Raw genomic sequence first — 23953 nt, 5'->3', positions numbered from 1 at the left:
GTTAAATTTTAATATAATTTCATAAATATTATTGTAACTGAAAATTAAATATTTTCATATTAATTTATTGACCTATCAATTATTTTACAATCTGATTATTATTTTACAAAAATCAAATTGAAATTTTGAAAAAAAAAATTTAATAATTTTTATAAAAAAAAAATTATAAAATTGAGTGATAGCACGTAATATTTACCTTAAAAAAGATCATTGCCTCTCTCCTTAAGATTTTAATTTTTCATTTATACTAATTTAAATGTACGAATATCCTTAATAAAATTTACATGTAGTCCCTAAAAATTTTATAACAAAATTTTAAAATGCTAAAATTTTTATTGGTCTAATTAAATAAAAATTTTAATTAACTCATATTTTAATAATTTAAAATTTTATTTTTTATTTGTTCCATTAAATTAAAAAATTAATAACTTATATTTTTTAAATTTCTTTAAGTTATAAAAAAATAAATTTTAAAAGAATGACAAGACTTATATCTAAATGTTTTATCCATAATTAGCCTTCTATGTCTAAATTAGTTTTTCTTTGAGCCTCATTCTATCTTGTATCTAGTGATCAATTAGGCTTATTCTATTTGGATTTGACTTAAAATCTCATATTGAATAGATCTCCTTTTTCTTTATTTTCAAAAAAAAAAAAAACTGTGGATGTAGATTTCCTCCATTTCAAGATTGATCAGTCTCACTTTATTTATTTATTTATTATTTTTGTTGCATGAGAAAACTCATCCTAAATAGAAGTGTTTTTTTTTCAAGAAATATGTTTAATTAATTTTTAATATTTTTAATAAACTTATATCACTATATTTATAAATAAAATTATAATTTTACAATCAATATGAAATAAATATAATCATTTTTTTTTTAATTTTGATCTCACTCATACATTATAGATATATATTTTTTCTAAAATTTCCACTGTCCAACATACAGTGAAAATTTTTGGTAATTTTGTGAATCCTTTCAAATTGATGTCCTTTTCCCTTTGTCAACCCATTTGTTTCCTTAATGATAAAATGCCAAACATTAACCAGTCCATGTGTACACGCCATCAGTGCAAAACAGCGTCGTTTCACTTCAAGATTGCCTTTCTTTTGTAAGGTAATTCTCTCCATTATTCCAATGCCTATAGAAGTGTCTCCTGAAAAAGGGATATTCTTGTAATCCTTTCTTTCACCATGCTGTCATGCTTTTGTACTTATGTTATTCCTTTCTTGCACTATACTGCCATGCTTTTATACCCAGGTTAAAAGATTCCTTTTTTTTAATTTTCTCCCTCTCACATGATTTCATTCCCATTTTTCTGAGAAAGCATTTTGGTTTTTCTCCCTTTGATTTGGTGGGTAATGGTGAATTCACTGTTGGCTTGCACTCGCATGTACCCATTAGCATGATCTCTATAGTGATGAGAGAGATGGAGTGGTGATTTTGATTTGAGGTTTTGCTGAGGAGTTCTGGAACGTGAGGAGGGTTGGGTCATTCAAGCAATTCATAGTAGTTCGAAAGTAGTGAAGTAACATTTGCCGATGCTTTTGAAAAATCGACGGATTAGTAGATATCTCCATGGATATGATCCTACTGAAGACGTTAGTTTGTCCCTTTTAATTTCAGTTGCTTTGTGAATATCTGTGGCTATTGTAACTAGCGTAGTCAGTAGTTACTTGAAATCAAAATCCAGATAATTCAAGTAGACACTGATCATATCTTGGGTTCCTTTTAGATTGCTTTCAATGGTTTGAATGAAGATTTGAGAAAAGGGTGATTTGTAGTGTGAGGTTTTTTTTTTTTTTAAATTCCTCTGATCATTTTTCTATGTTCTCACTAAATCAGCTTTATGGAATTATAGGCTGTTTTTCTTCTGTCAAAGAATTTAACTTCTTGTTGTATTTACTATAATATATTTATCATCAATAATCTTCAGTTGTGGTGCTAATGGATAGTGAAAATAATTAAAACCAAATATGTACCTGAAAATGTCTTTCTGGGGATTGGAATTGTAGCAGAGATCAAATGGGGGATACAAAATTCTCTATCAAAAGTGCACTTTATTTTCTTTTTCTTCTTTTTGTTTCAAAAATGCTTTAATTATCTTTTAAAAAAGTTGTGAATTTAGCACCAGAAGAGACTTTGATCAATAAACTGTACAAAACATGCTTTCACTGGAAATCAAAATTGTAACCAGCGATGGGATAGTGGAAGTAAACCAAATATGCACCTGAATATTTCTTTCTAGGGATTGGAATTGCAGCATATATCTTCATGGATTCGATCCTACTGGAGAAGTTAGTTTGTCCCTTTTAATTTCAATTGCTTTGTAGATATTTGTGCCTATCGTAACCAACATAGTTAGCAGTTGCCTAAAATCAAAACCCAGATAATTCAAGTCTTGGGTTCTTTTTAGATTGCTTTCAAGGATTTGAACAAAAATTTGACAAAAGGGTGATTTGTACACTGTGTATGAGGCATTTTTTCTTATTCCTCTGATCATCTTTATGTGCTCTCACTGAACCATCTTTATGGAATTATAGCTTGCTTTTCTTCTATCAAAGAATTTAGCTTTTTGTTGTATTTACTATAATATGTTTATCATCGATAATCAATAATCTTCAGTTGTGGTGCTAATGGGATTGTTGCATCTATAATATGTTTATGGATTTGCTTTTGTTGATTGTGTTGTTCTACAATTTTGGGTTGGTTCTGTCAATGATGAAACTGCCACTACTGCTTCGGGGCATTACTTATGCAGGTATGCCTTTTAATTTTATTGCTTATATAAATGCCTAGCTGTATTGTGCAATACTAAAATAAAAAAAAAAAAATTTGAATTCCTATTGGAATTTGATTGTAGGTCTACAGAAGCAAAGCAGAGATAAAATGTATACGTGTGTGTGTGTGTGTGTGTGTTCTTTTCTTTTGTATATGTTAAAATTTTTAGTTTGTTTCAAGTTTCCATATTTCTATGTTCCCGGAATGGCCAAAGAAGCATAGAAAGCACTCAGAAAGTATACATTAATTGGTGAGTTTAGAGAAACTATTTAGATGCTCAGGTATATATTATTTCTCTCTATTTTCTCTTTTTTCATATCTATTTTTCATTATGTGTGTCAAGTTTATTGATTTTTCTTCTTCTCTGCCTTTTTTTTTTTTTTTGTTTAATTTTTTTCCTTTTCTTGGAGGTAGCCAAACCCAACTCTGATTCTATTTGAATTATTGGTTCTTTAATTTATGACCTGAAAGATGCATTTGATATTGAGCCCTCTGTGTTCATTCATATGTTGGTGGGTTTTGAATTTTTTTTCTTCTTTCTTTTGGTCTTTATAAAGGATAATAAATGAATGCAATTTGTTTATTATTTTATTGGTTTATCTGCAATGTGAGGTATTTGGAAAAGGGTTCTGTGATAATTCAATCTATAGTATCGTATCTTAATTGAAAGTGCAACATAATTGTATGCCAAATTTTGGGTTTGTGATTGATCCATTACAGATTGCTCTTACATGTATAATTTAATTGCTTAAATTGTTTATTTTCTCTTTTTATGGCTTAAATCTATTTGATAGGGAATTAGGAGTAAATTCAGTTTATTTGGATTGTTGGTAATGTTCATAGTGTTGTATGTTCACTTTTAATAAGCTTCATTCGAAGTTTTTTAACATATGACTTTTTATTCTGCAGTTAAGAAGAGGTGCTCACCAGGTCTGAGCCTTTGACCTTCGTCTCACTTCTTCTTGGTGTCACAAACTCACTACCCATGTTGTTCAAAGCATCCAAGTTCTCACCTTTATTTCCAAGTTCTCACCTTTATTTTATTTTCATTGACTAATTCATGTTACATGTACTAATGCCATGTTTTTACTTAATTTTCTGAGGTGTTAAAGAAAAATGAATTTAAACTAAATTGCTTGTGTAATGATAATAGTCCACCAAGTTTAAAGTGTTCCATGCCGTGCAGAGTTCAGATTTAATCATTTTTATGAACATTTATGGTTCAATGTCTATATTTCTCTTATAAATTACAATCTTATTCTATTTTTTAGTGCTCCTCTGAATCCATATTTTGAATTTTCATATATAGTAATTAGTAAATAAATTTATAGGGTTCAGAGCATATCAGCAGCAGTAAAAAATATTTAGGAAATTAACTATAAAACTTGAAGCTAAAAGGAACTAGCTTTTAGGGCCTGAAGATGAGGCTCTTTACCCTTTCAAAATTTCTCATAATCTATTATTTGTTGTTTCTTTTTGAATTATCCATATTTTTTTTCAATTGATTGTCATTTGTTTTTGTGGTTATTATCAGCTTAAATTCTATTTATTCCTTCATGAATTCATTGGCATTGTTTGTTCCTTATTGTCTCTGTGTTTGATGAGCTGCTGCCATATCTGTGGTTTTTTAAGGTGATGTTTTTCCTTTGCATATTTTTCATTTTATGTTATCTGCGTGCTGATCTTCTTTTTATTATTTTTTAAATAAATTTACATGTCTTGCCCATCTTATTATATTCCTTTTACTCTGAGGTTTAAGTTATTCTTGCTAGATTTTTGGGTACTTTTGTATCTGCTGTTTCTCGAGTGTATGTGGCAGCCAACAAAGAGGTAAAATATCTGTTATAACATCAGTAGTTTCTTTAGGTGTGGTTTCCAACCTATCAGATATGCAATCTCATAGCATTCTATAAAAGAATTAAGGTCCAAACCATAAACTAAAATAAATATGCAATGTGAGATAACTATTTAGCTATTAGGCATCAAGTTCTTTGGCAATTGAATTTTGATGTGAGCTGATGAAGCCCCTTAAATTTTATCATATGAGCTGACCATATTCTCCAACTTTCCAGATCAAAAAGAAATGCTTACCCGCAGAAAATTATTCATTTTTGAAATGCAGTTTAATAATCATTTCCATAATTTTAGTCACTGCCAGGTGCAACCATGTGCCTACTGGCTGCTGCACAATCATGAGTCTAGTTCTTTACACTCCTTCCCAACATAAATTAACTTGCACTACGGTCATTGGTAGTAATGGTTTCCAGGATAATAGTCTCACTCAACCAGCCACAGGAACAAAGGCAAACAGTGGGTAGTAAAGGGGATAGCCCTATTGACTCACTTACTTATGTGTGTGTGTGTTTGAAAGAGAGAGAGGGAGATAGAGATAGGGAGAGAAAAATAAAGGGGATACCTACATTATAAACCTGAAAGAGTAAGGACAGAAGGAGGGCCATCTCTTCTTGGACCTGCAACAAAACGGTAAACATAAACTTCATCAGCCTGACTGTCATCACTCCCCTCCTCTTTCATTACCTCCACATTCAATCTTGGCATCTCCCTTGCTAATGGCCGACAGCCATTCGTTGTCACATTGCAGGATGACATCCAAAGTGACCTCATAGATTCATACTTCTCCGAACCCGAGAGAAGTGTTGCATTTCCAAATGGGCAATCCCTTATCTCAAGTTTCCTCAACTTTGGACAACCTCCCAGCGCACATTGCGTCCCCCAGACACTGCTGCCAGGAAAAGCTACTGCAAGAGTTTCCAAATTTTTGGCATACCTCCCAATATACACAAATGTCAGGTCAGTCAAGAGACCTGAAACTGAAAGTCTCTGAAGTTTTGAGCAAGTTTTCACAACTGCACCAAAAAGTCTCATCCATGGGTTCATTTGTCATGTAATGCAGAGGCGGAAGTGGGTGAAATTTGGGCAGTTTTGCCCAATTGTTGCTACTGCAGCAACACATTGGAAACAAAATGAGCAACATGTTATCTCTTCCAAAGTAATTCGCCAATAAAGCACAAAATTAGTCCGTATAGTATAAGATAAGACAAACATTTGGCAGTGGTATCATTTACTGACACCATTACAAATCCAAAGAGAATGATGATTCCTCAAATTATTCCAATGAAAATTAAGAAATAATCTTCTAGAAATAGAACAGAATGGAAAGCTTGCAAGTAATGATTTCTTACCCATAGACGACGAAGTTGTGGGCAGTGACGAAGAAGATTAGCAAGTTCAAGACTTTGCAAAGCAGCATAGCTTAAATTTAAGAAAGTCAAGTTTGTACAAGCTGTATAGAGAAATGGTAAATATGGTGTCGTCGCTTCCCATAAACCACAAATGGTATCTAGGTTCTTGCAATGGTTGAAAGTATTTTCAAGTTCAGTGTACTGGCAGCCAGTGAGCTCTTGTGAAAAAGAGCCTGTACCAATCTCTGTTAATTGTGGGGTGCAAACAAGCAGCCTTTGCAGTTGTTCCATGGAAACATTTTTGTTGACCTTCAGAATCTTAATGATTTGCACCTAGTAACTAGTATATAATAAAATTTTATTATTTATGATAACATGCTAAGACACTTAAAAGTATATAAATATGCAAGTGAATTATTCATTTATTTATCTACAGACTACAGAAGGTACTGATTTATTACAGAGAACACTACTCCATCAAACCATTCTAACCCTTAAATCACAATTAAGTTATGTGGAGAGATGATGCAGTTTCATACTTCAGGGATTGTATGGAATAGGAATTACAAACAGATCAAATTTTCTTCTAACCATTGCCCCAAAGGCCTCTCTCATGTCTAGTTCTTCTTTCTTGGAATTATCAGGAAGTTCCCAATCAAAATGATACAATAACTGTGCAAGTGGAAGCTCCAAATTGGCTATACCAAATGACAGACCTGGACATATCCTCCTTCCAGCCCCAAATGGCAAAAATTCAAAATTACTTCCCCTGAAGTCAATTTTGCTTTCCAAAAATCTCTCTGGATAAAACTTTTCAGCATGAATCCAATAATCTGGATCCCTTCCAATTGCCCATGCATTCACAATGACTTTAGTCTTGATGGGTATGTTGTATCCATTGATTTGGCATTGCTCTTTATTTTCCCTGGGAGCTAGCAATGGACCTGGAGGGTGTATTCTCAGAGTTTCTTTGATCACTGCCTTTAAGTACTTCAATTCTTCAAGCCCTGCTTCCTCAACATTTCTTTTTCTGTTAAGAACTTGCCTCACTTCTGCTTGTGCTTTACTCATCGCTCTTGGATTTTTTATCAGTTCTGACATTGCCCATTCTACCACTGCAGCTGATGTATCAGTCCCAGCAATAAACACATCCTACAACAGGATAATGGTTATAACTTGATTAAAACAATCTCTGTGTAGAGAGTAATTATGGTGAACAGTGCTCTAATAATTACAGAAGATAAATGAATTATTAAGAATTTAAATACAGAAATTGAATAAATAAAATATAATTACAGGAACTGAATGAAAAATCTACAAAACTAATAGTGCTTTCTTAAAATAAACAAGTTACTGATATGTGAAAGGTAATACTAACCAGGATAATTGCTTTGATATTGTTTGTTGTTAATGGAAATTCAAGGTTGCCATGTTCTTGAAGATTCAACAGAGTATTAACAATATCCTCCACTTCAGCTTCACCCTGATCACCATTAGTCTTTGCTGTGGCCCTGTAAATTCTATGTTGATTGATTATGTTCTCAAGCACCATATCTAGTCTTTTATGCAATTTCTCGAGTCTATACTGAATTCCAGTAATCACACGAAGCAATTTAATAGAGGGGAACAACTCTGCAACGCTAAAGCCTCCCATCATTTTAAGAGCTTCCTTAGCAAGTGGTATGAACGTTTCTTGGTCTTTGCATTTCTTGCCAAAGGCTGCTCTTGCAATAACAGAACAAGATGAAGAAAACAACATTTTGCTAAGGTTGACAGGAGATCCTGCACTGGAAGATATAGATTTAACGAGATTTGATACCTCTTCTTCTCTGATCGATCGGAACAACTGCACACGCTTTGAACTAAGAAGCTCCAGTGTACAAATTTTTCGAATCTGCCTCCAGTAGTCTCCATAAGGTGCAAAAAGAATATCGCCTCGGTTGTAAAATATAAATTCAGCAACCAGGACAAAGGGCCTCTGAGCAAAGATGACATCGTGAGTTTTCATTATTTCCTTAGCTGTTTCTGGTGAAGAAATGACAATTGTCGATACTTGTCCAAATTGTAGGTGCATAATTGGCCCATATTTCTTTGCCAAGTCTCTCAGTCTGCGATGGGGGAGATACCCAATAAACTGGTGCATATTTCCTATGATGGGTAGCTTTTGGGGTCCCGGGGGTAGGTTTAGTGTGTTGCCTCTGCTGGTTTTTAATTTCTTCCATATGCTCCATAGAATGAAGTGGAGTAGGAAGAAGATGGAAAGTAATGGAACTGAGAGAAATTGCATGTTTTGATACGAATTAAGATTCCAGATGTTGAATACAATGAAGGTCAGTTTGCTTGATAATTGAGAAGGAAGGACATGTGCATGGGTCCCCAAACATAAAATATTTGTCTGATGGTAGGTACAACAAACAATCAAATAATTAATTTCTAAAATGTTTAAATCATGTTTCGCACAGTCTGATGGAGAGGTGACCTTGATCAGTGGCGCTGCAACTTTTTTTTTTTTATCGGGTCTTCTTTTCGGATCCCTTTACCTTGATTAATTAACGTTCTAGTCATGGGTTTTGTCTAGTAGGATAGGTTAGGGTGATACTTGGCTCTTTATTAATACCATGAGCTTCTTGTTGTAGTTGTGAGTTTAAACCACCTTCTTTTTATGTAATGTGATCCTTTAGCTTTGACGTTATATTTAATGGGTTAAAACTTTTATTATTAATAAAGAAAAATTATTATTTAGCTCTATATTTTAAAAAAAATTATTATTTAATTTTTATATTTTAAAAAATATATTATTTAATATTTATATTTTATTTTTTTTAATTATTTAGACTTTTCGTTAAATTTTTTATTATCCATACTATTCAAATTATTATTTAATATATCTATTTTAAGAAAACTAATTAGTAGATTCTTATATTTTGAAAAATATTACTATTTAATCTCTCTATTTTAATAAAACTAATTAGTTGGTCCATGTATTTTGAAAAATATAATATTTTAAAAATATATTATTGAAAAAAAAAATAAAAATATTGTTATGTGCAGACTAAATTTAAATTTATTTTTTTAATTTCTTGGATATTATTTTTATATTTTCTCTTGAAAATAATTTTCCTTAATTATTTAAAATTTTAAAAAAACTAATTAATTTTTTTTTTGTATTGACAATTTATATCATTTTCATCAACAGAATAAAAATAAAAAGAGAATGAGGGGGAGAAGTGTGTGGGTGTAGAGAAAAAAATGAAGAGAGAGAGAAATAAGGAAGGATAAAGAAGAAATAAGTAGGAGAATTATGGTAATTTAGATATAAAAAAATAATTATATAAGTAAATAGTTATTGAAGTCAAATTACAGTAATTAATTAATTTATGTATTTTTCTAAAATATAAGAATTAACTAATTAATTTGACTAAAATAAAAAAATTAAATAATAGTTTGATCAATATTAACTAATAAAAAAATTGACGAATAGACTAAATAGTTTAACATAAATAAAATATAATAATTAAATAATATATATTTTAAATATAAAAATTAAATAATTAATTTTATTAAAATATAAAAACTAGATAATAATTTACCCTATCAATAATATTTCTTTTGAAAAGAAAAAAATATTTTTTTTCTTGTCGCCCTTATCTCTATCATTTTAAACATGGGCAAAGACAAAGATGACCCCACGCATACATCTTAGCCTGTTTAGGCAAGCTTTTATTTGAGATTATTGAAATATGCACATCAACATCACTGTGACATTTTAGCCATTTAGATTTGATTGGAAATATGATAATCGTGTAGGGACAGACACACAATGGGACAAGGGGGCAATATTTGTAATTTGTGGTTAAACAGCTTTTCCTCAAGCTCTTTCGCAAGCAAAGAAGCAAGAAAATTAAGGGAACCAGAAAGAGTTCTATTTTGGATTTAAATGTAGCAATTAGAGGTGGAAAAGCAAATGCTGAGACTTCAGGTATGTAAGCATTAAGGGGAGTGTTTCAAGTTTGGATACTGAGCTGATATATATTCAAACAAGTAAATTAAAGTATTTGATAAATTTTAAAAAATAAAATTAATAGCTGATAAGTAATTGATAATCTTAACTGATACATTTTCAGTAATGTTCTAATACTGGATTAGGCCCTTTGTTTTCTTAATGAAACTAGACAATTACTACTGCCAAGCTCAAGGAAAAGATCCCAAGCACCTTCTTTATTTCTTCTTGCCCTTGGGGCACTTCACTCGAGCTGGAATGGAATAACATCTTATTCACCAATAGGCATATTACCAAGAAAAAGGCAATCTAAAGTGCCAATCTCAACTCCTCCTTCCGACTCTTATTTCTTTGAAGGGGAGAAAGCAGCTTTTGTTAGGCTTTCATTTTCATTAATCGTTTTATGTCTACTATATGTTATTCTATTTTAATAAATTATCTAAATTTTATATCATTGATAATGTTCTCTTTTCTAGTGGCTATAGATGTTAGATATAAAAATTAGATTTATAAAGAAAAAGAATACTCTGATGGGTTAGATGATCACCGCTTTAATGTCAAATTTAATAATAGAAACTAGACCATAGGATGAATAGAAAACTATTTGAGGACCTTTTGTTGTTGTCTCCTATTAGGTTCTATAATCAAGTAGTGTTAGGAAACAAGTCACGTTATTCGGTTACCCATCAATCATTTAAAATAAATTATTTTTATTAAATATAGTAAATACAGTAAATTTTGAATAATTATATATTTATTCAAGTCAAATTAAAATTTTATTTTTTCAAATAATTATTAATTATTTTCCTTTAAATATTTTTTATAACAATATAATATCTTTATTAGATAAAATAAAATTAAGAAAAAAATTATTATAATTTAATATATATATATATATATATATATTATGCCCAAAGATTTCTAAAAAAAAAAACTCAATGATATTATCTTAAATATGATGTTAATATTCAAGAAATAATTTTAAATATAAAAATTCAAAATTATGTTATAATTTATGATCTTCATTTTTTTCTCGATTATTTTTTAGGTCTTCACGTCATTCTTCTAAAATTAAAATTAAATTATACTTTTCAATATTCGTAAATTTTAACAGTATTTTGAATTTTTAAAATAATAGTAAACTAATAACATAAATTATTGAAAACTTATACGATTAATAGCATATCTCTTTATTCTGATCATTTAATAATTGAAATTTTCATCGATTTGCAATCACTTAAAAGAAAGACTTTTAATATTTGCAAGACTCATGAAATTAATCATATTATTATAAATTAGCAAGTTGACGATTCTACTTACTCAACTCAACTCAACTAAGCCTTTATCCTAAAAATTTGGGGTCAGCTATATGGATTCGCTTTTTTCACTCTGAACGATTTTGGGTTAAATCCTCATAAATGTGTAATACTTCTAAGTCATGTTGTACTACTACGATTCTACTTAGAATAGATAAAAAAAATGACTTTAAATTTTTAATACAATTGTTTAGATAATATTATTTTTAATCATAATTTTGTAACAAAATTGTAAAGAAAATTTTCAAACTTGAAGATTAAATATGTATTCTTTAAAAAATAAAAATAAACAGCAATTAATTTTAGATTTTAAAATAAACATCCCACATGGCAATTTTTTAAATAACTTTTACTAAATGAGGTGATATTTGGTGTGTTGATTATTTCATACCAGAATTACAATTTTTTGTAATATTAATTGACATTTTCCCTTTTTTTTATTTTCGTTTTTAATTTTTTTTTTAGGTTTTGTAAAGAAAAATAAAGACCATTCTTAATATCTTAAGATGAAAATTTTAAAATACAGTAATTAATGGCCCATAACTTTGAATTTTTTTTAAATAATAAAAATTTAAAAAAGAGTCGATGTGAGTAAAGTACACAAAATACTTAACTCTAAATATTGTATATATTATTGACTACCCCTAAATTTAAATGTTGTATCTTAATTATTATATCATGATAAGATACTTAATATTATGAATAATTATTGCAAATCTTAAAGTCATATTAAATTATAATTAAATAATTTATTGAAATTATTTAAATAATTAAACATATTATATAATAAAATTAAATAAATTATTAAAAGAAATAAAATTATAAACTAAATAAATTTATTATATAAATTTTATTATAATTAATAAAATATAATATTACAAATTATATGTATTATATAATGACATAATTAATTTTATTTTATGAAAATAATATATTAATATATATTAAAGTAGTTGTTAAACTACATTATATTAAATATTTAAATTTAAGAAAATAAATTTTAATTTAATTTCAAATTTTAAATTATATAATTAACTTAATAAAAACTAAATCCTTAGAAAAACTTTATGGATTGAGACCTTATCATAAAAAAAAATCAAATCAAATCTAAATCGAAATCCAATTTGGTTTTAAATATCTCCAATTTTAAAATTTTATTTTTGGATTTTTCAAAAACTCGAATCTGAAATGATATCATCCGATCTAGTATCTTTTTAAGTATCTTATTAAATAACAATAAATTAATAGAAAGACTGGTTCTTCTGTTCAATCCAAAATTGACCAATCAGTTTATCTAAACGAAGCACTCGTCATTAAAAAAGACAGTTCGTTTCTATTGTTTAGGCCCGCCCAATCCACACATGAATTCATGTCCATGCGTTGAATTGAATCTCTTCTAATACCAGTAGGAGATTTCAGCAAATAGCTTCAGCTAAAGGCTAATTTTATCCTTCCATTTCATGCATTTTCTGTTTGTTGCTAAGGAAATATGAGGGAAATGAAATATCATTGTTGATAATCTATTGGCCATCAGTTATATTTTGATAATTTTACTAATATCATGTTAAATGTAACTGTTAAAGATAATTATCACTGTTAGTCGATAACTGATAATTGATAATAATTTATTTTGATCAGTGTTTAATAAAATATATTTAGTTGTTGCTATTAATAAGTAGAATGACAATATAATTTATTTTATCATTAAAATAAATATATAATTATTGATTTGTTATATATCTTTTTTTTTTCAAAACGTGTATTGCATATTTTCTGCATTCGTTGTATATACTAGTATTTTTAATATTTGTGTAAAAAAATTTTTTATATAATGTAATATTTTTATAATATATTGATTATTCTTATGATAATATAATAATTTTTTTATTTTTCATGACATGTATGTTGTATGTGTACTTATTAAAATAAATTAAATAATTTTTAATTAATTAATAATACTTATAGCATTATAATTATAGAATTACTATGTTATAAAATTTTTTTAGTATAAGTAGAATTATTATTATTAAAATAAATTAAAAATTTTAATTTATATTAATTTTTATAATATTAAAAAAATAAATTATTAAGTATTTAATGATAAGTATTTTGTCACTAAAAGTTATTAGAGACTATATATAATATTGTAGAATTTATATTTTAAAGGATTTAACGAAAAATTTTCTATCACTAAAATATTAGCAATGATAATGTTTTGAAGGCATTAGTTGCTAAAATTATAGCGACGCATGTTTCGTCACTAAATAATATTAGTAATGAATTTATATGGATTTGTATGTTATTGTTTTTAATATGCATTATTGGCGATGGATTATTTATTTATTGTTATAAATATATATATTTTTTTTATAAATAATAGATAGACAAATAATATTTTTTATTTATTAGTTTCATATTTTAGTTAATTACTTTTTATAAAATTTTATATTTAATTGAAGTTAAGTATAAATAGTATTAAGAATTTTAAATTTATATGAACTATAAAATTAAAAATTTTAAATTTACACAAATTTAAAATTAAATTTAATAATAAAAATATAATTACAATTAATAGATAGGTTAATAATATTTTTTAATTTTTAATTTCTTATTTTAGTTAATTATTTCTTATAAAATTTTATATCTAATTAAAGTTAAATATAAGTAGGATTAAATATAAATAAGATTAAAACTTTTAATTTTATACAAACTCTAAAATTAATAATTTTAAATTTATATAAACTTCAAAATTAATTTCAATAATAAAATATAATTGTAACTAATTTTAAAAATAAGGAGCAATTTGAGCAAAGCTAATGTCTGACTTCATATATTTATATATAATATAGATATAGGTTATTGAAATATATAAATAAAAATTAAATAACTTAAAGTAGTATAGTATATAAATTTGCTTAAAATATATAATATTTATATTTGAAACAATAATAAAAAAATATTTATTTAAAAAAATTAATAATCTATAAAGAAGTAGGAAGATCATATTAATAATTCTAAAATTATGGGCATGACAAGTGATAGAAATTCAAGAACAGAAATAATTTGAGACAAAATAGGTAAGAGACTAAGAAGATAAAAAAAAATTAAAATAAAAATCAACAGAAGATATGATAGAAGAAGATGATGTTAGAGGATTAAAAAAAATCAATAAATATATATATCAATCCTTAATCGACTCCTATTTTAGAGTAGATAAAAATCTGCTGATACGCTTCATAATTAGCCTTCTATGTCTAAACTAGTTTTTCTTTGAGCCTCATTCTATTTTGTATCTAGTGATCAACTAGGCTTATTCTATTTGGTTTTGACTTAAAATCTCATATTGAATGAATCTCCTTTTTCTTTATTTTCAATAAAAAAAAACTGTGGGTGTAGATTTCCTCCATTTCAAGATTGATCAGTCTCACTTTATTTATTTATTTATTATTTTTGTTGCATGAGAAAACTCACCCTAAATAGAAGTATTTTTTTTTTGCAAGAAATATGTTTAATTAATTTTTAATATTTTTAATAAACTTATATCACTACATTTATAAATAAAATTATAATTTTACAATCAATATAAAATAAATATAATCATTATTTTTAAAATTTTGATCTCACTCATACATTATAGATATATATTTTTTCTGAAATTTCCACTGTCCAACATACAGTGAAAATTTTTGGTAATTTTGTGAATCCTTTTTCCTTTATCAACCCATTTGTTTCCTTAACGATAAAATGCCCAACATTAACCAGTCCCTGTGTGCACGCCATCAGTGCAAAACAGCGTCGTTTCACTTCAAGATTGCCTTCCTTTTGTAAGGTAATTCTCTCCATTATTCCAATGCCTATAGAAGTGTCTCCTGAAAAAGAGATATTCTTACTCCTTTCTTGCACCATGCTGTCATGCTTTTGTACTTAAGTTATTCCTTTCTTGCACTATACTGCCATGCTTTTATACCCAAGTTAAAAGATTCCTTTTTTTTTCAATTTTCTCCCTCTCACATGATTTCATTCCCATTTTTGTGAGAAAGCATTTTGGTTTTTCTCCCTTTGATTTGGTGGGTAATGGTGAATTCACTGTTGGCTTGCAGTCGCATGTACCCATTAGCATGATCTCTATAGTGATGAGAGAGATGGAGTGGTGATTTTGATTTGAGGTTTTGCTGAGGAGTTCTGGAACGTGAGGAGGGTTGGGTCATTCAAGCAATTCATAGTAGTTCGAAAGTAGTGAAGTAACATTTGCCGATGCTTTTGAAAAATCGACGGATTATTCGATATCTCCATGGATATGATCCTACTGAAGACGTTAGTTTGTCCCTTTTAATTTCAGTTGCTTTGTGAATATCTGTGGCTATTGTAACTAGCGTAGTCAGTAGTTACTTGAAATCAAAATCCAGATAATTCAAGTAGACACTGATCATATCTTGGGTTCCTTTTAGATTGCTTTCAAGGGTTTGAATGAAGATTTGAGAAAAGGGTGATTTGTAGTGTATGAGGTTTTTTTTTTTTTTTTATAAATTCCTCTGATCATTTTTCTATGTTCTCACTAAATCAGCTTTATGGAATTATAGGCTGTTTTTCTTCTGTCAAAGAATTTAACTTCTTGTTGTATTTACTATAATATATTTATCATCAATAATCTTCAGTTGTGATGCTAATGGATAGTGAAAATAATTAAAACCAAATATGTACCTGAAAATGTCTTTCTGGGGATTGGAATTGTAGCAGAGATCAAGTGGGGGATACAAAATTCTATATCAAAAGTGCACTTTATTTTCTTTTTCTTCTTTTTGTTTCAAAAATGCTTTAATTATCTTTTAAAAAAGTTGTGAATTTAGCACCAGAAGAGACTTTGATCAATAAACAGTACAAAACATGCTTTCACTGGAAATCAAAATTGTAACCAGTGATGGGATAGTGGAAGTAAACTAAATAAGCACCTGAATATTTCATTCTAGGGATTGGAATTGCAGCATATATCTTCATGGATTTGATCCTACTGGAGAGGTTAGTTTGTCCCTTTTAATTTCAATTGCTTTGTAAATATTTGTGCCTATTGTAACCAACATAGTTAGCAGTTACCTAAAATCAAAACCCAGATAATTCAAGTCTTGGGTTCTTTTTAGATTGCTTTCAAGGATTTGAACAAAAATTTGACAAAAGGGTGATTTGTACACTGTGTATGAGGCATTTTTTCTTATTCCTCTGATCATCTTTATGTGTTTTTACTGAACCATCTTTATGGAATTATAGCTTGCTTTTCTTCTATCAAAGAATTTAGCTTTTTGTTGTATTTACTATAATATGTTTATCATCGATAATCAATAATCTTCAGTTGTGGTGCTAATGGGATTGTTGCATCTATAATATGTTTATGGATTTGCTTTTGTTGATTGTGTTGTTCTACAATTTTGGGTTGGTTCTGTCAATGATGAAACTGCCACTACTGCTTCGGGGCATTACTTATGCAGGTATGCCTTTTAATTTTCTTGCTTATATAAATGCCTAGCTGTATTGTGCAATACTAAAATAAAAAAAAAAAATTTGAATTCCTATTGGAAATTGATTGTAGGTCTACAGAAGCAAAGCAGAGATAAAATGTATACGTGTGTGTGTGTGTGTGTGTGTGTTCTTTTCTTTTGTATATGTTAAAATTTTTAGTTTGTTTCAAGTTTCCATATTTCTATGTTCCAGGAATGGCCAAAGAAGCATAGAAAGCACTCAGAAAGTATACATTAATTGGTGAGTTTAGAGAAACTATTTAGATGCTCAGGTATATATTATTTCTCTCTATTTTCTCTTTTTTCATATCTATTTTTCATTATGTGTGTCAAGTTTATTGATTTTTCTTCTTCTCTGCCTTTTTTGTTTTTTTGTTTAATTTTTTTCTTTTTCTTGGAGGTAGCCAAACCCAACTCTGATTCTATTTGAATTATTGGTTCTTTAATTTATGACCTGAATGATGCATTTGATATTGAGCCCTCTGTGTTCATTCATATGTTGGTGGGTTTTGAATTTTTTTTCTTCTTTCTTTTGGTCTTTATAAAGGATAATAATGAATGCAATTTGTTTATTATTTTATTGGTTTATCTGCAATGTGAGGTATTTGGAAAAGGGTTCTGTGATAATTCAATCTATAGTATCGTATCTTAATTGAAAGTGCAACATAATTGTATGCCAAATTTTGGGTTTGTGATTGATCCATTACAGATTGCTCTTACATGTATAATTTAATTGCTTAAATTGTTTATTTTCTCTTTTTATGGCTTAAATCTATTTGATAGGGAATTAGGAGTAAATTCAGTTTATTTGGATTGTTGGTAATGTTCATAGTGTTGTATGTTCACTTTTAATAAGCTTCATTCGAAGTTTTTTAACATATGACTTTTTATTCTGCAGTTAAGAAGAGGTGCTCACCAGGTCTGAGCCTTTGACCTTCGTCTCACTTCTTCTTGGTGTCACAAACTCACTACCCATGTTGTTCAAAGCATCCAAGTTCTCACCTTTATTTCCAAGTTCTCACCTTTATTTTATTTTCATTGACTAATTCATGTTACATGTACTAATGCCATGTTTTTACTTAATTTTCTGAGGTGTTAAAGAAAAATGAATTTAAACTAAATTGCTTGTGTAATGATAATAGTCCACCAAGTTTAAAGTGTTCCATGCCGTGCAGAGTTCAGATTTAATCATTTTTATGAACATTTATGGTTCAATGTCTATATTTCTCTTATAAATTACAATCTTATTCTATTTTTTAGTGCTCCTCTGAATCCATATTTTGAATTTTCATATATAGTAATTAGTAAATAAATTTATAGGGTTCAGAGCATATCAGCAGCAGTAAAAAATATTTAGGAAATTAACTATAAAACTTGAAGCTAAAAGGAACTAGCTTTTAGGGCCTGAAGATGAGGCTCTTTACCCTTTCAAAATTTCTCATAATCTATTATTTGTTGTTTCTTTTTGAATTATCCATATTTTTTTCATTTGATTGTTATTTGTTTTTGTGGTTATTATCAGCTTAAATTCTATTTATTCCTTCATGAATTCATTGGCATTGTTTGTTCCTTATTGTCTCTGTGTTTGATGAGCTGCTGCCATATCTGTGGTTTTTTAAGGTGATGTTTTTCCTTTGCATATTTTTCATTTTATGTTATCTGCGTGCTGATCTTCTTTTTATTATTTTTTAAATAAATTTACATGTCTTGCCCATCTTATTATATTCCTTTTACTCTGACGTTTAAGTTATTCTTGCTAGATTTTTGGGTACTTTTGTATCTGCTGTTTCTCGAGTGTATGTGGCAGCCAACAAAGAGGTAAAATATCTGTTATAACATCAGTAGTTTCTTTAGGTGTGGTTGCCAGCCTATCAGATATGCAATCTCATAGCATTCTATAAAAGAATTAAGATCCAAACCATAAACTAAAATAAATATGCAATGTGAGATAACTATTTAGCTTTTAGGCATCAAGTTCTTTGGCAATTGAATTTTGATGTGAGCTGATGAAGCCCCTTAAATTTTATCATATGAGCTGACCATATTCTCCAACTTTCCAGATCAAAAAGAAATGCTTACCCGCAGAAAATTATTCATTTTTGAAATGCAGTTTAATAATCATTTCCATAATTTTAGTCACTGCCAGGTGCAACCATGTGCCTACTGGCTGCTGCACAATCATGAGTCTAGTTCTTTACACTCCTTCCCAACATAAATTAACTTGCACTACGGTCATTGGTAGTAATGGTTTCCAGGATAATAGTCTCACTCAACCAGCCACAGGAACAAAGGCAAACAGTGGGTAGTAAAGGGGATAGCCCTATTGACTCACTTACTTATGTGTGTGTGTTTGAAAGAGAGAGAGGGAGATAGAGATAGGGAGAGAAAAATAAAGGGGATACCTACATTGTAAACCTGAAAGAGTAAGGACAGAAGGAGGGCCATCTCTTCTTGGACCTGCAACAAAACGGTAAACATAAACTTCATCAGCCTGACTGTCATCACTCCCCTCCTCTTTCATTACCTCCACATTCAATCTTGGCATCTCCCTTGCTAATGGCCGACAGCCATTCGTTGTCACATTGCAGGATGACATCCAAAGTGACCTCATAGATTCATACTTTTCCAAACCCGAGAGAAGTGTTGCATTTCCAAATGGGCAATCCCTTATCTCAAGTTTCCTCAACTTTGGACAACCTCCCAGCGCACATTGCGTCCCCCAGACACTGCTGCCAGCAAAAGCTACTGCAAGAGTTTCCAAATTTTTGGCATACCTCCCAATATGCACAAATGTCAGGTCAGTCAAGAGACCTGAAACTGAAAGTCTCTGAAGTTTTGAGCAAGTTTTCACAACTGCACCAAAAAGTCTCATCCATGGGTTCATTTGTCATGTAATGCAGAGGCGGAAGTGGGTGAAATTTGGGCAGTTTTGCCCAATTGTTGCTACTGCAGCAACACATTGGAAACAAAATGAGCAACATGTTATCTCTTCCAAAGTAATTCGCCAATAAAGCACAAAATTAGTCCGTATAGTGTAAGATAAGACAAACATTTGGCAGTGGTATCATTTACTGACACCATTACAAATCCAAAGAGAATGATGATTCATCAAATTATTCCAATGAAAATTAAGAAATAATCTTCCAGAAATAGAACAGAATGGAAAGCTTGCAATTAATGATTTCTTACCCATAGACGACGAAGCTGTGGGCAGTGACGAAGAAGATTAGCAAGTTCAAGACTTTGCAAAGCAGCATAGCTTAAATTTAAGAAAGTCAAGTTTGTACAAGCTGTATAGAGAAATGGTAAATATGGTGTCGTCGCTTCCCATAAACCACAAATGGTATCTAGGTTCTTGCAATGGTTGAAAGTATTTTCAAGTTCAGTGTACTGGCAGCCAGTGAGCTCTTGTGAAAAAGAGCCTGTACCAATCTCTGTTAATTGTGGGGTGCAAACAAGCAGCCTTTGCAGTTGTTCCATGGAAACATTTTTGTTGACCATCAGAATCTTAATGATTTGCACCTAGTAACTAGTATATAATAAAATTTTATTATTTATGATAACATGCTAAGACACTTAATAGTATATAAATATGCAAGTGAATTATTTATTTATTTATCTACAGACTAAAGAAGGTACTGATTTATTACAGAGAACACTACTCCATCAAACCATTCTAACCCTTAAATCACAATTAAGTTATGTGGAGAGATGATGCAGTTTCATACTTCAGGGATTGTATGGAATAGGAATTACACACAGATCAAATTTTCTTCTAACCATTGCCCCAAAGGCCTCTCTCATGTCTAGTTCTTCTTTCTTGGAATTATCAGGAAGTTCCCAATCAAAATGATACAATAACTGTGCAAGTGGAAGCTCCAAATTGGCTATACCAAATGACAGACCTGGACATATCCTCCTTCCAGCCCCAAATGGCAAAAATTCAAAATTACTTCCCCTGAAGTCAATTTTGCTTTCCAAAAATCTCTCTGGATAAAACTTTTCAGCATGAATCCAATAATCTGGATCCCTTCCAATTGCCCATGCATTCACAATGACTTTAGTCTTGATGGGTATGTTGTATCCATTGATTTGGCATTGCTCTTTATTTTCCCTGGGAGCTAGCAATGGAGCTGGAGGGTGTATTCTCAGAGTTTCTTTGATCACTGCCTTTAAGTACTTCAATTCTTCAAGCCCTGCTTCCTCAACATTTCTTTTTCTGTTAAGAACTTGCCTCACTTCTGCTTGTGCTTTACTCATCGCTCTTGGATTTTTTATCAGTTCTGACATTGCCCACTCTACCACTGCAGCTGATGAATCAGTCCCACCAATAAACACATCCTACAACAGGATAATGGTTATAACTTGATTAAAACAATCTCTGTGTAGAGAGTAATTATGGTGAACAGTGCTCTAATAATTACAGAAGATAAATGAATTATTAAGAATTTAAATACAGAAATTGAATAAATAAAATATAATTACAGGAACTGAATGAAAAATCTACAAAACTAATAGTGCTTTCTTAAAATAAACAAGTTACTGATATGTGAAAGGTAATACTAACCAGGATAATTGCTTTGATATTGTTTGTTGTTAATGGAAATTCAAGGTCGCCATGTTCTTGAAGATTCAACAGAGCATTAACAATATCTTCCACTTCAGCTTCACCCTGATCACCATTAGTCTTTGCTGTTGCCCTGTAAATTCTATGTTCATTGATTATGTTCTCAAGCACCATATCTAGTCTTTTATGCAATTTCTCGAGTCTATACTGAATTCCAGTAATCACACGAAGCAATTTAATAGAGGGGAACAACTCTGCAACGCTAAAGCCTCCCATCATTTTAACAGCTTCCTTAGCAAGTGGTATGAACGTTTCTTGGTCTTTGCATTTCTTGCCAAAGGCTGCTCTTGCAATAACAGAACAAGATGAAGAAAACAACATTTTGCTAAGGTTGACAGGAGATCCTGCACTGGAAGATATAGATTTAACGAGATTTGATACCTCTTCTTCTCTGATCGATCGGAACAACTGCACACGCTTTGAACTAAGAAGCTCCAGTGTACAAATTTTTCGAATCTGCCTCCAGTAGTCTCCATAAGGTGCAAAAAGAATATCGCCTCGGTTGTAAAATATAAATTCAGCAACCAGGACAAAGGGCCTCTGAGCAAAGATGACATCGTGAGTTTTCATTATTTCCTTAGCTGTTTCTGGTGAAGAAATGACAATTGTCGATACTTGTCCAAATTGTAGGTGCATAATTGGCCCATATTTCTTTGCCAAGTCTCTCAGTCTGCGATGGGGGAGATACCCAATAAACTGGTGCATATTTCCTATGATGGGTAGCTTTTGGGGTCCCGGGGGTAGGTTTAGTGTGTTGCCTCTGCTGGTTTTTAATTTCTTCCATATGCTCCATAGAATGAAGTGGAGTAGGAAGAAGATGGAAAGTAATGGAACTGAGAGAAATTGCATGTTTTGATACGAATTAAGATTCCAGATGTTGAATACAATGAAGGTCAGTTTGCTTGATAATTGAGAAGGAAGGACATGTGCATGGGTCCCCAAATATAAAATATTTGTCAGATGGTAAGTACAACAAACAATCAAATAATTAATTAATTTAATTTCTAAAATATTTAAATCATGTTCCGCACAATCTGATGGAAGGATAAGGAAGAAATAAGTGAGAGAATTATGATAATTTAAGTATAAAAAAATAATTATAGAAGTAAATAGTTATTGAAGTTAAATTACAGGAATTAATTAATTAATGTATTTTTTTTAAATATAAAAATTAAGTAATTAATTTGATTAAAATAAAAGAATTAAATAATAATTTGATGAATATTAACTAATGAAAAAAATTAATAAATAGATTAAACAGTTTAACATAAGTAAAATATAAGAACTAAATAGTATATTTTTTTAAATATAAAAATTAAATAATTAATTTTATTAAAATATAAAACTAAATAATAATTTACTCTATCAATAATATTTCTTTTGAAAAGAAAAAAATATTTTTTTCTTGTCGCCCTTATCTCTATTATCTTAAACATGGGCAAAGACAAAGATGACCCCACGCATACATCTTAGCCTTTTTAGGCAAACTTTTAGTTAAGATTATTGAAATATGTACATCAACATCTCTTCTTTTGCTTTAATGAAATCCCATTTATTATCAAAAAAAAACATCACTGTGACATTTTAGCCATTATTTAGATTTGATTGAAAAATATGATATTCGAGTAGGGACACACACACACTAGGACAAGGGGGCAATAGGTCCCAGAAATCTTTTAAAAAATCAGGGGTGTATTTGTAATTTGCAGTTAAACAGCTTTTCCTCAAGCTTTTTCGCAAGCAAAGAAGCAAGAAAATTAAGGGAACCGGAAAGAGTTATATTTTGGATTTAAATGTAGCAATTAGAGGTGGAAAAGCAAAGGCTGAGACGTCAGTTATGTAAAGGCATTCAGGGGTGTGTTTCAAGTTTGTTTCGTAACTAACAATGGATATATATTTAAATAGGTAAATTAAAGTATTTAATGATTTTAAAAAAATAAAATTAATAGTCGATAGATAATCGATAATCTTGACCGATTCAATAATACTTCTACATTCCTCAATGATGTTCTAATGCTGGATTAGGCCCTTTGTTTTCTTAATGAAACTAGACAATTACTACTGCCAAGCTCAAGGAAAAGATCCCATGCACCTTCTTCATTTCTTCTTGCCCTTGGGGCACTTCACTCGAGCTGGAATGGAATAACATCTTATTCACCAATCGGCAAATTACCAAGAAAAAGGCAATCCAAAGTGCCAATCTCAGCTCCTCCTTCCGACTCTTATTTCTTTGAAGGGGAGAAAGCAGCTTTTGTTGGGCTTTCATTTTCATTAATCGTTTTATGTCTACTATATGTTATTCTATTTTAATAAATTATCTATCTTCTTTAGCGAATATAAATGTTGAATATAAAAATTAGATTTATAAAGAAAAAGAATACTATGATGGGTTAGATGATCACCGTTTTGATGTCAAATTTAATAATAGAAACTAGACGATATGATGAATGGAAAACTATTGGGTTCTATAGTCAAGTAGCGTTAGGAAATAAGTTGCGTAGCGATAGGAATCTG

At 29.8% G+C, this 23953-nt stretch overlaps 2 protein-coding genes, 1 long non-coding RNA gene and 2 pseudogenes across 4 annotated transcripts; 1 reads left to right on the top strand and 4 right to left on the bottom strand.

The window, feature by feature from the left end:
• Positions 1–1035: 1035 nt before the first annotated feature.
• On the top strand, positions 1036–4030 carry LOC131182198 (uncharacterized). Of its 2 annotated transcripts, none has more exons than XR_009150444.1 (2): positions 1036–3033; positions 3693–4030. It is a non-coding gene; the product is annotated as an uncharacterized LOC131182198 (long non-coding RNA). The 2 variants fall into 2 exon arrangements; XR_009150445.1 differs by having other exon boundaries at positions 1036–3064.
• Positions 4031–5151: 1121 nt separating this feature from the next.
• On the bottom strand, positions 5152–6277 carry LOC110649419 (transport inhibitor response 1-like protein Os04g0395600; annotated as a pseudogene).
• Positions 6278–6380: 103 nt separating this feature from the next.
• LOC110649421 (premnaspirodiene oxygenase) lies at positions 6381–8346 on the bottom strand. The gene is made up of 2 exons (XM_021803980.2): positions 7365–8346; positions 6381–7138 (listed from the first exon to the last, which is right to left on the bottom strand). The coding sequence occupies exons 1-2, from the start codon at positions 8271–8273 to the stop codon at positions 6527–6529; spliced, it is 1521 nt and encodes a 506-aa protein (XP_021659672.2). The 5' UTR covers positions 8274–8346; the 3' UTR covers positions 6381–6526.
• Positions 8347–19144: 10798 nt separating this feature from the next.
• On the bottom strand, positions 19145–19865 carry LOC131182410 (transport inhibitor response 1-like protein Os04g0395600; annotated as a pseudogene).
• A 530-nt stretch (positions 19866–20395) lies between these two features.
• On the bottom strand, positions 20396–22363 carry LOC131182197 (premnaspirodiene oxygenase-like). The gene is made up of 2 exons (XM_058150903.1): positions 21380–22363; positions 20396–21153 (listed from the first exon to the last, which is right to left on the bottom strand). Exons 1-2 carry the CDS (start codon positions 22286–22288, stop codon positions 20542–20544), a joined length of 1521 nt encoding a protein of 506 aa, XP_058006886.1. The 5' UTR covers positions 22289–22363; the 3' UTR covers positions 20396–20541.
• Between the last annotated feature and the right edge of the window lie 1590 nt (positions 22364–23953).

The sequence above is a fragment of the Hevea brasiliensis genome, chromosome 8, assembly GCF_030052815.1.
Source record: "Hevea brasiliensis isolate MT/VB/25A 57/8 chromosome 8, ASM3005281v1, whole genome shotgun sequence".
NCBI classification, from domain to species: Eukaryota; Viridiplantae; Streptophyta; class Magnoliopsida; order Malpighiales; family Euphorbiaceae; genus Hevea; species Hevea brasiliensis.
This window is presented reverse-complemented; position numbering and strand designations above follow the sequence as displayed.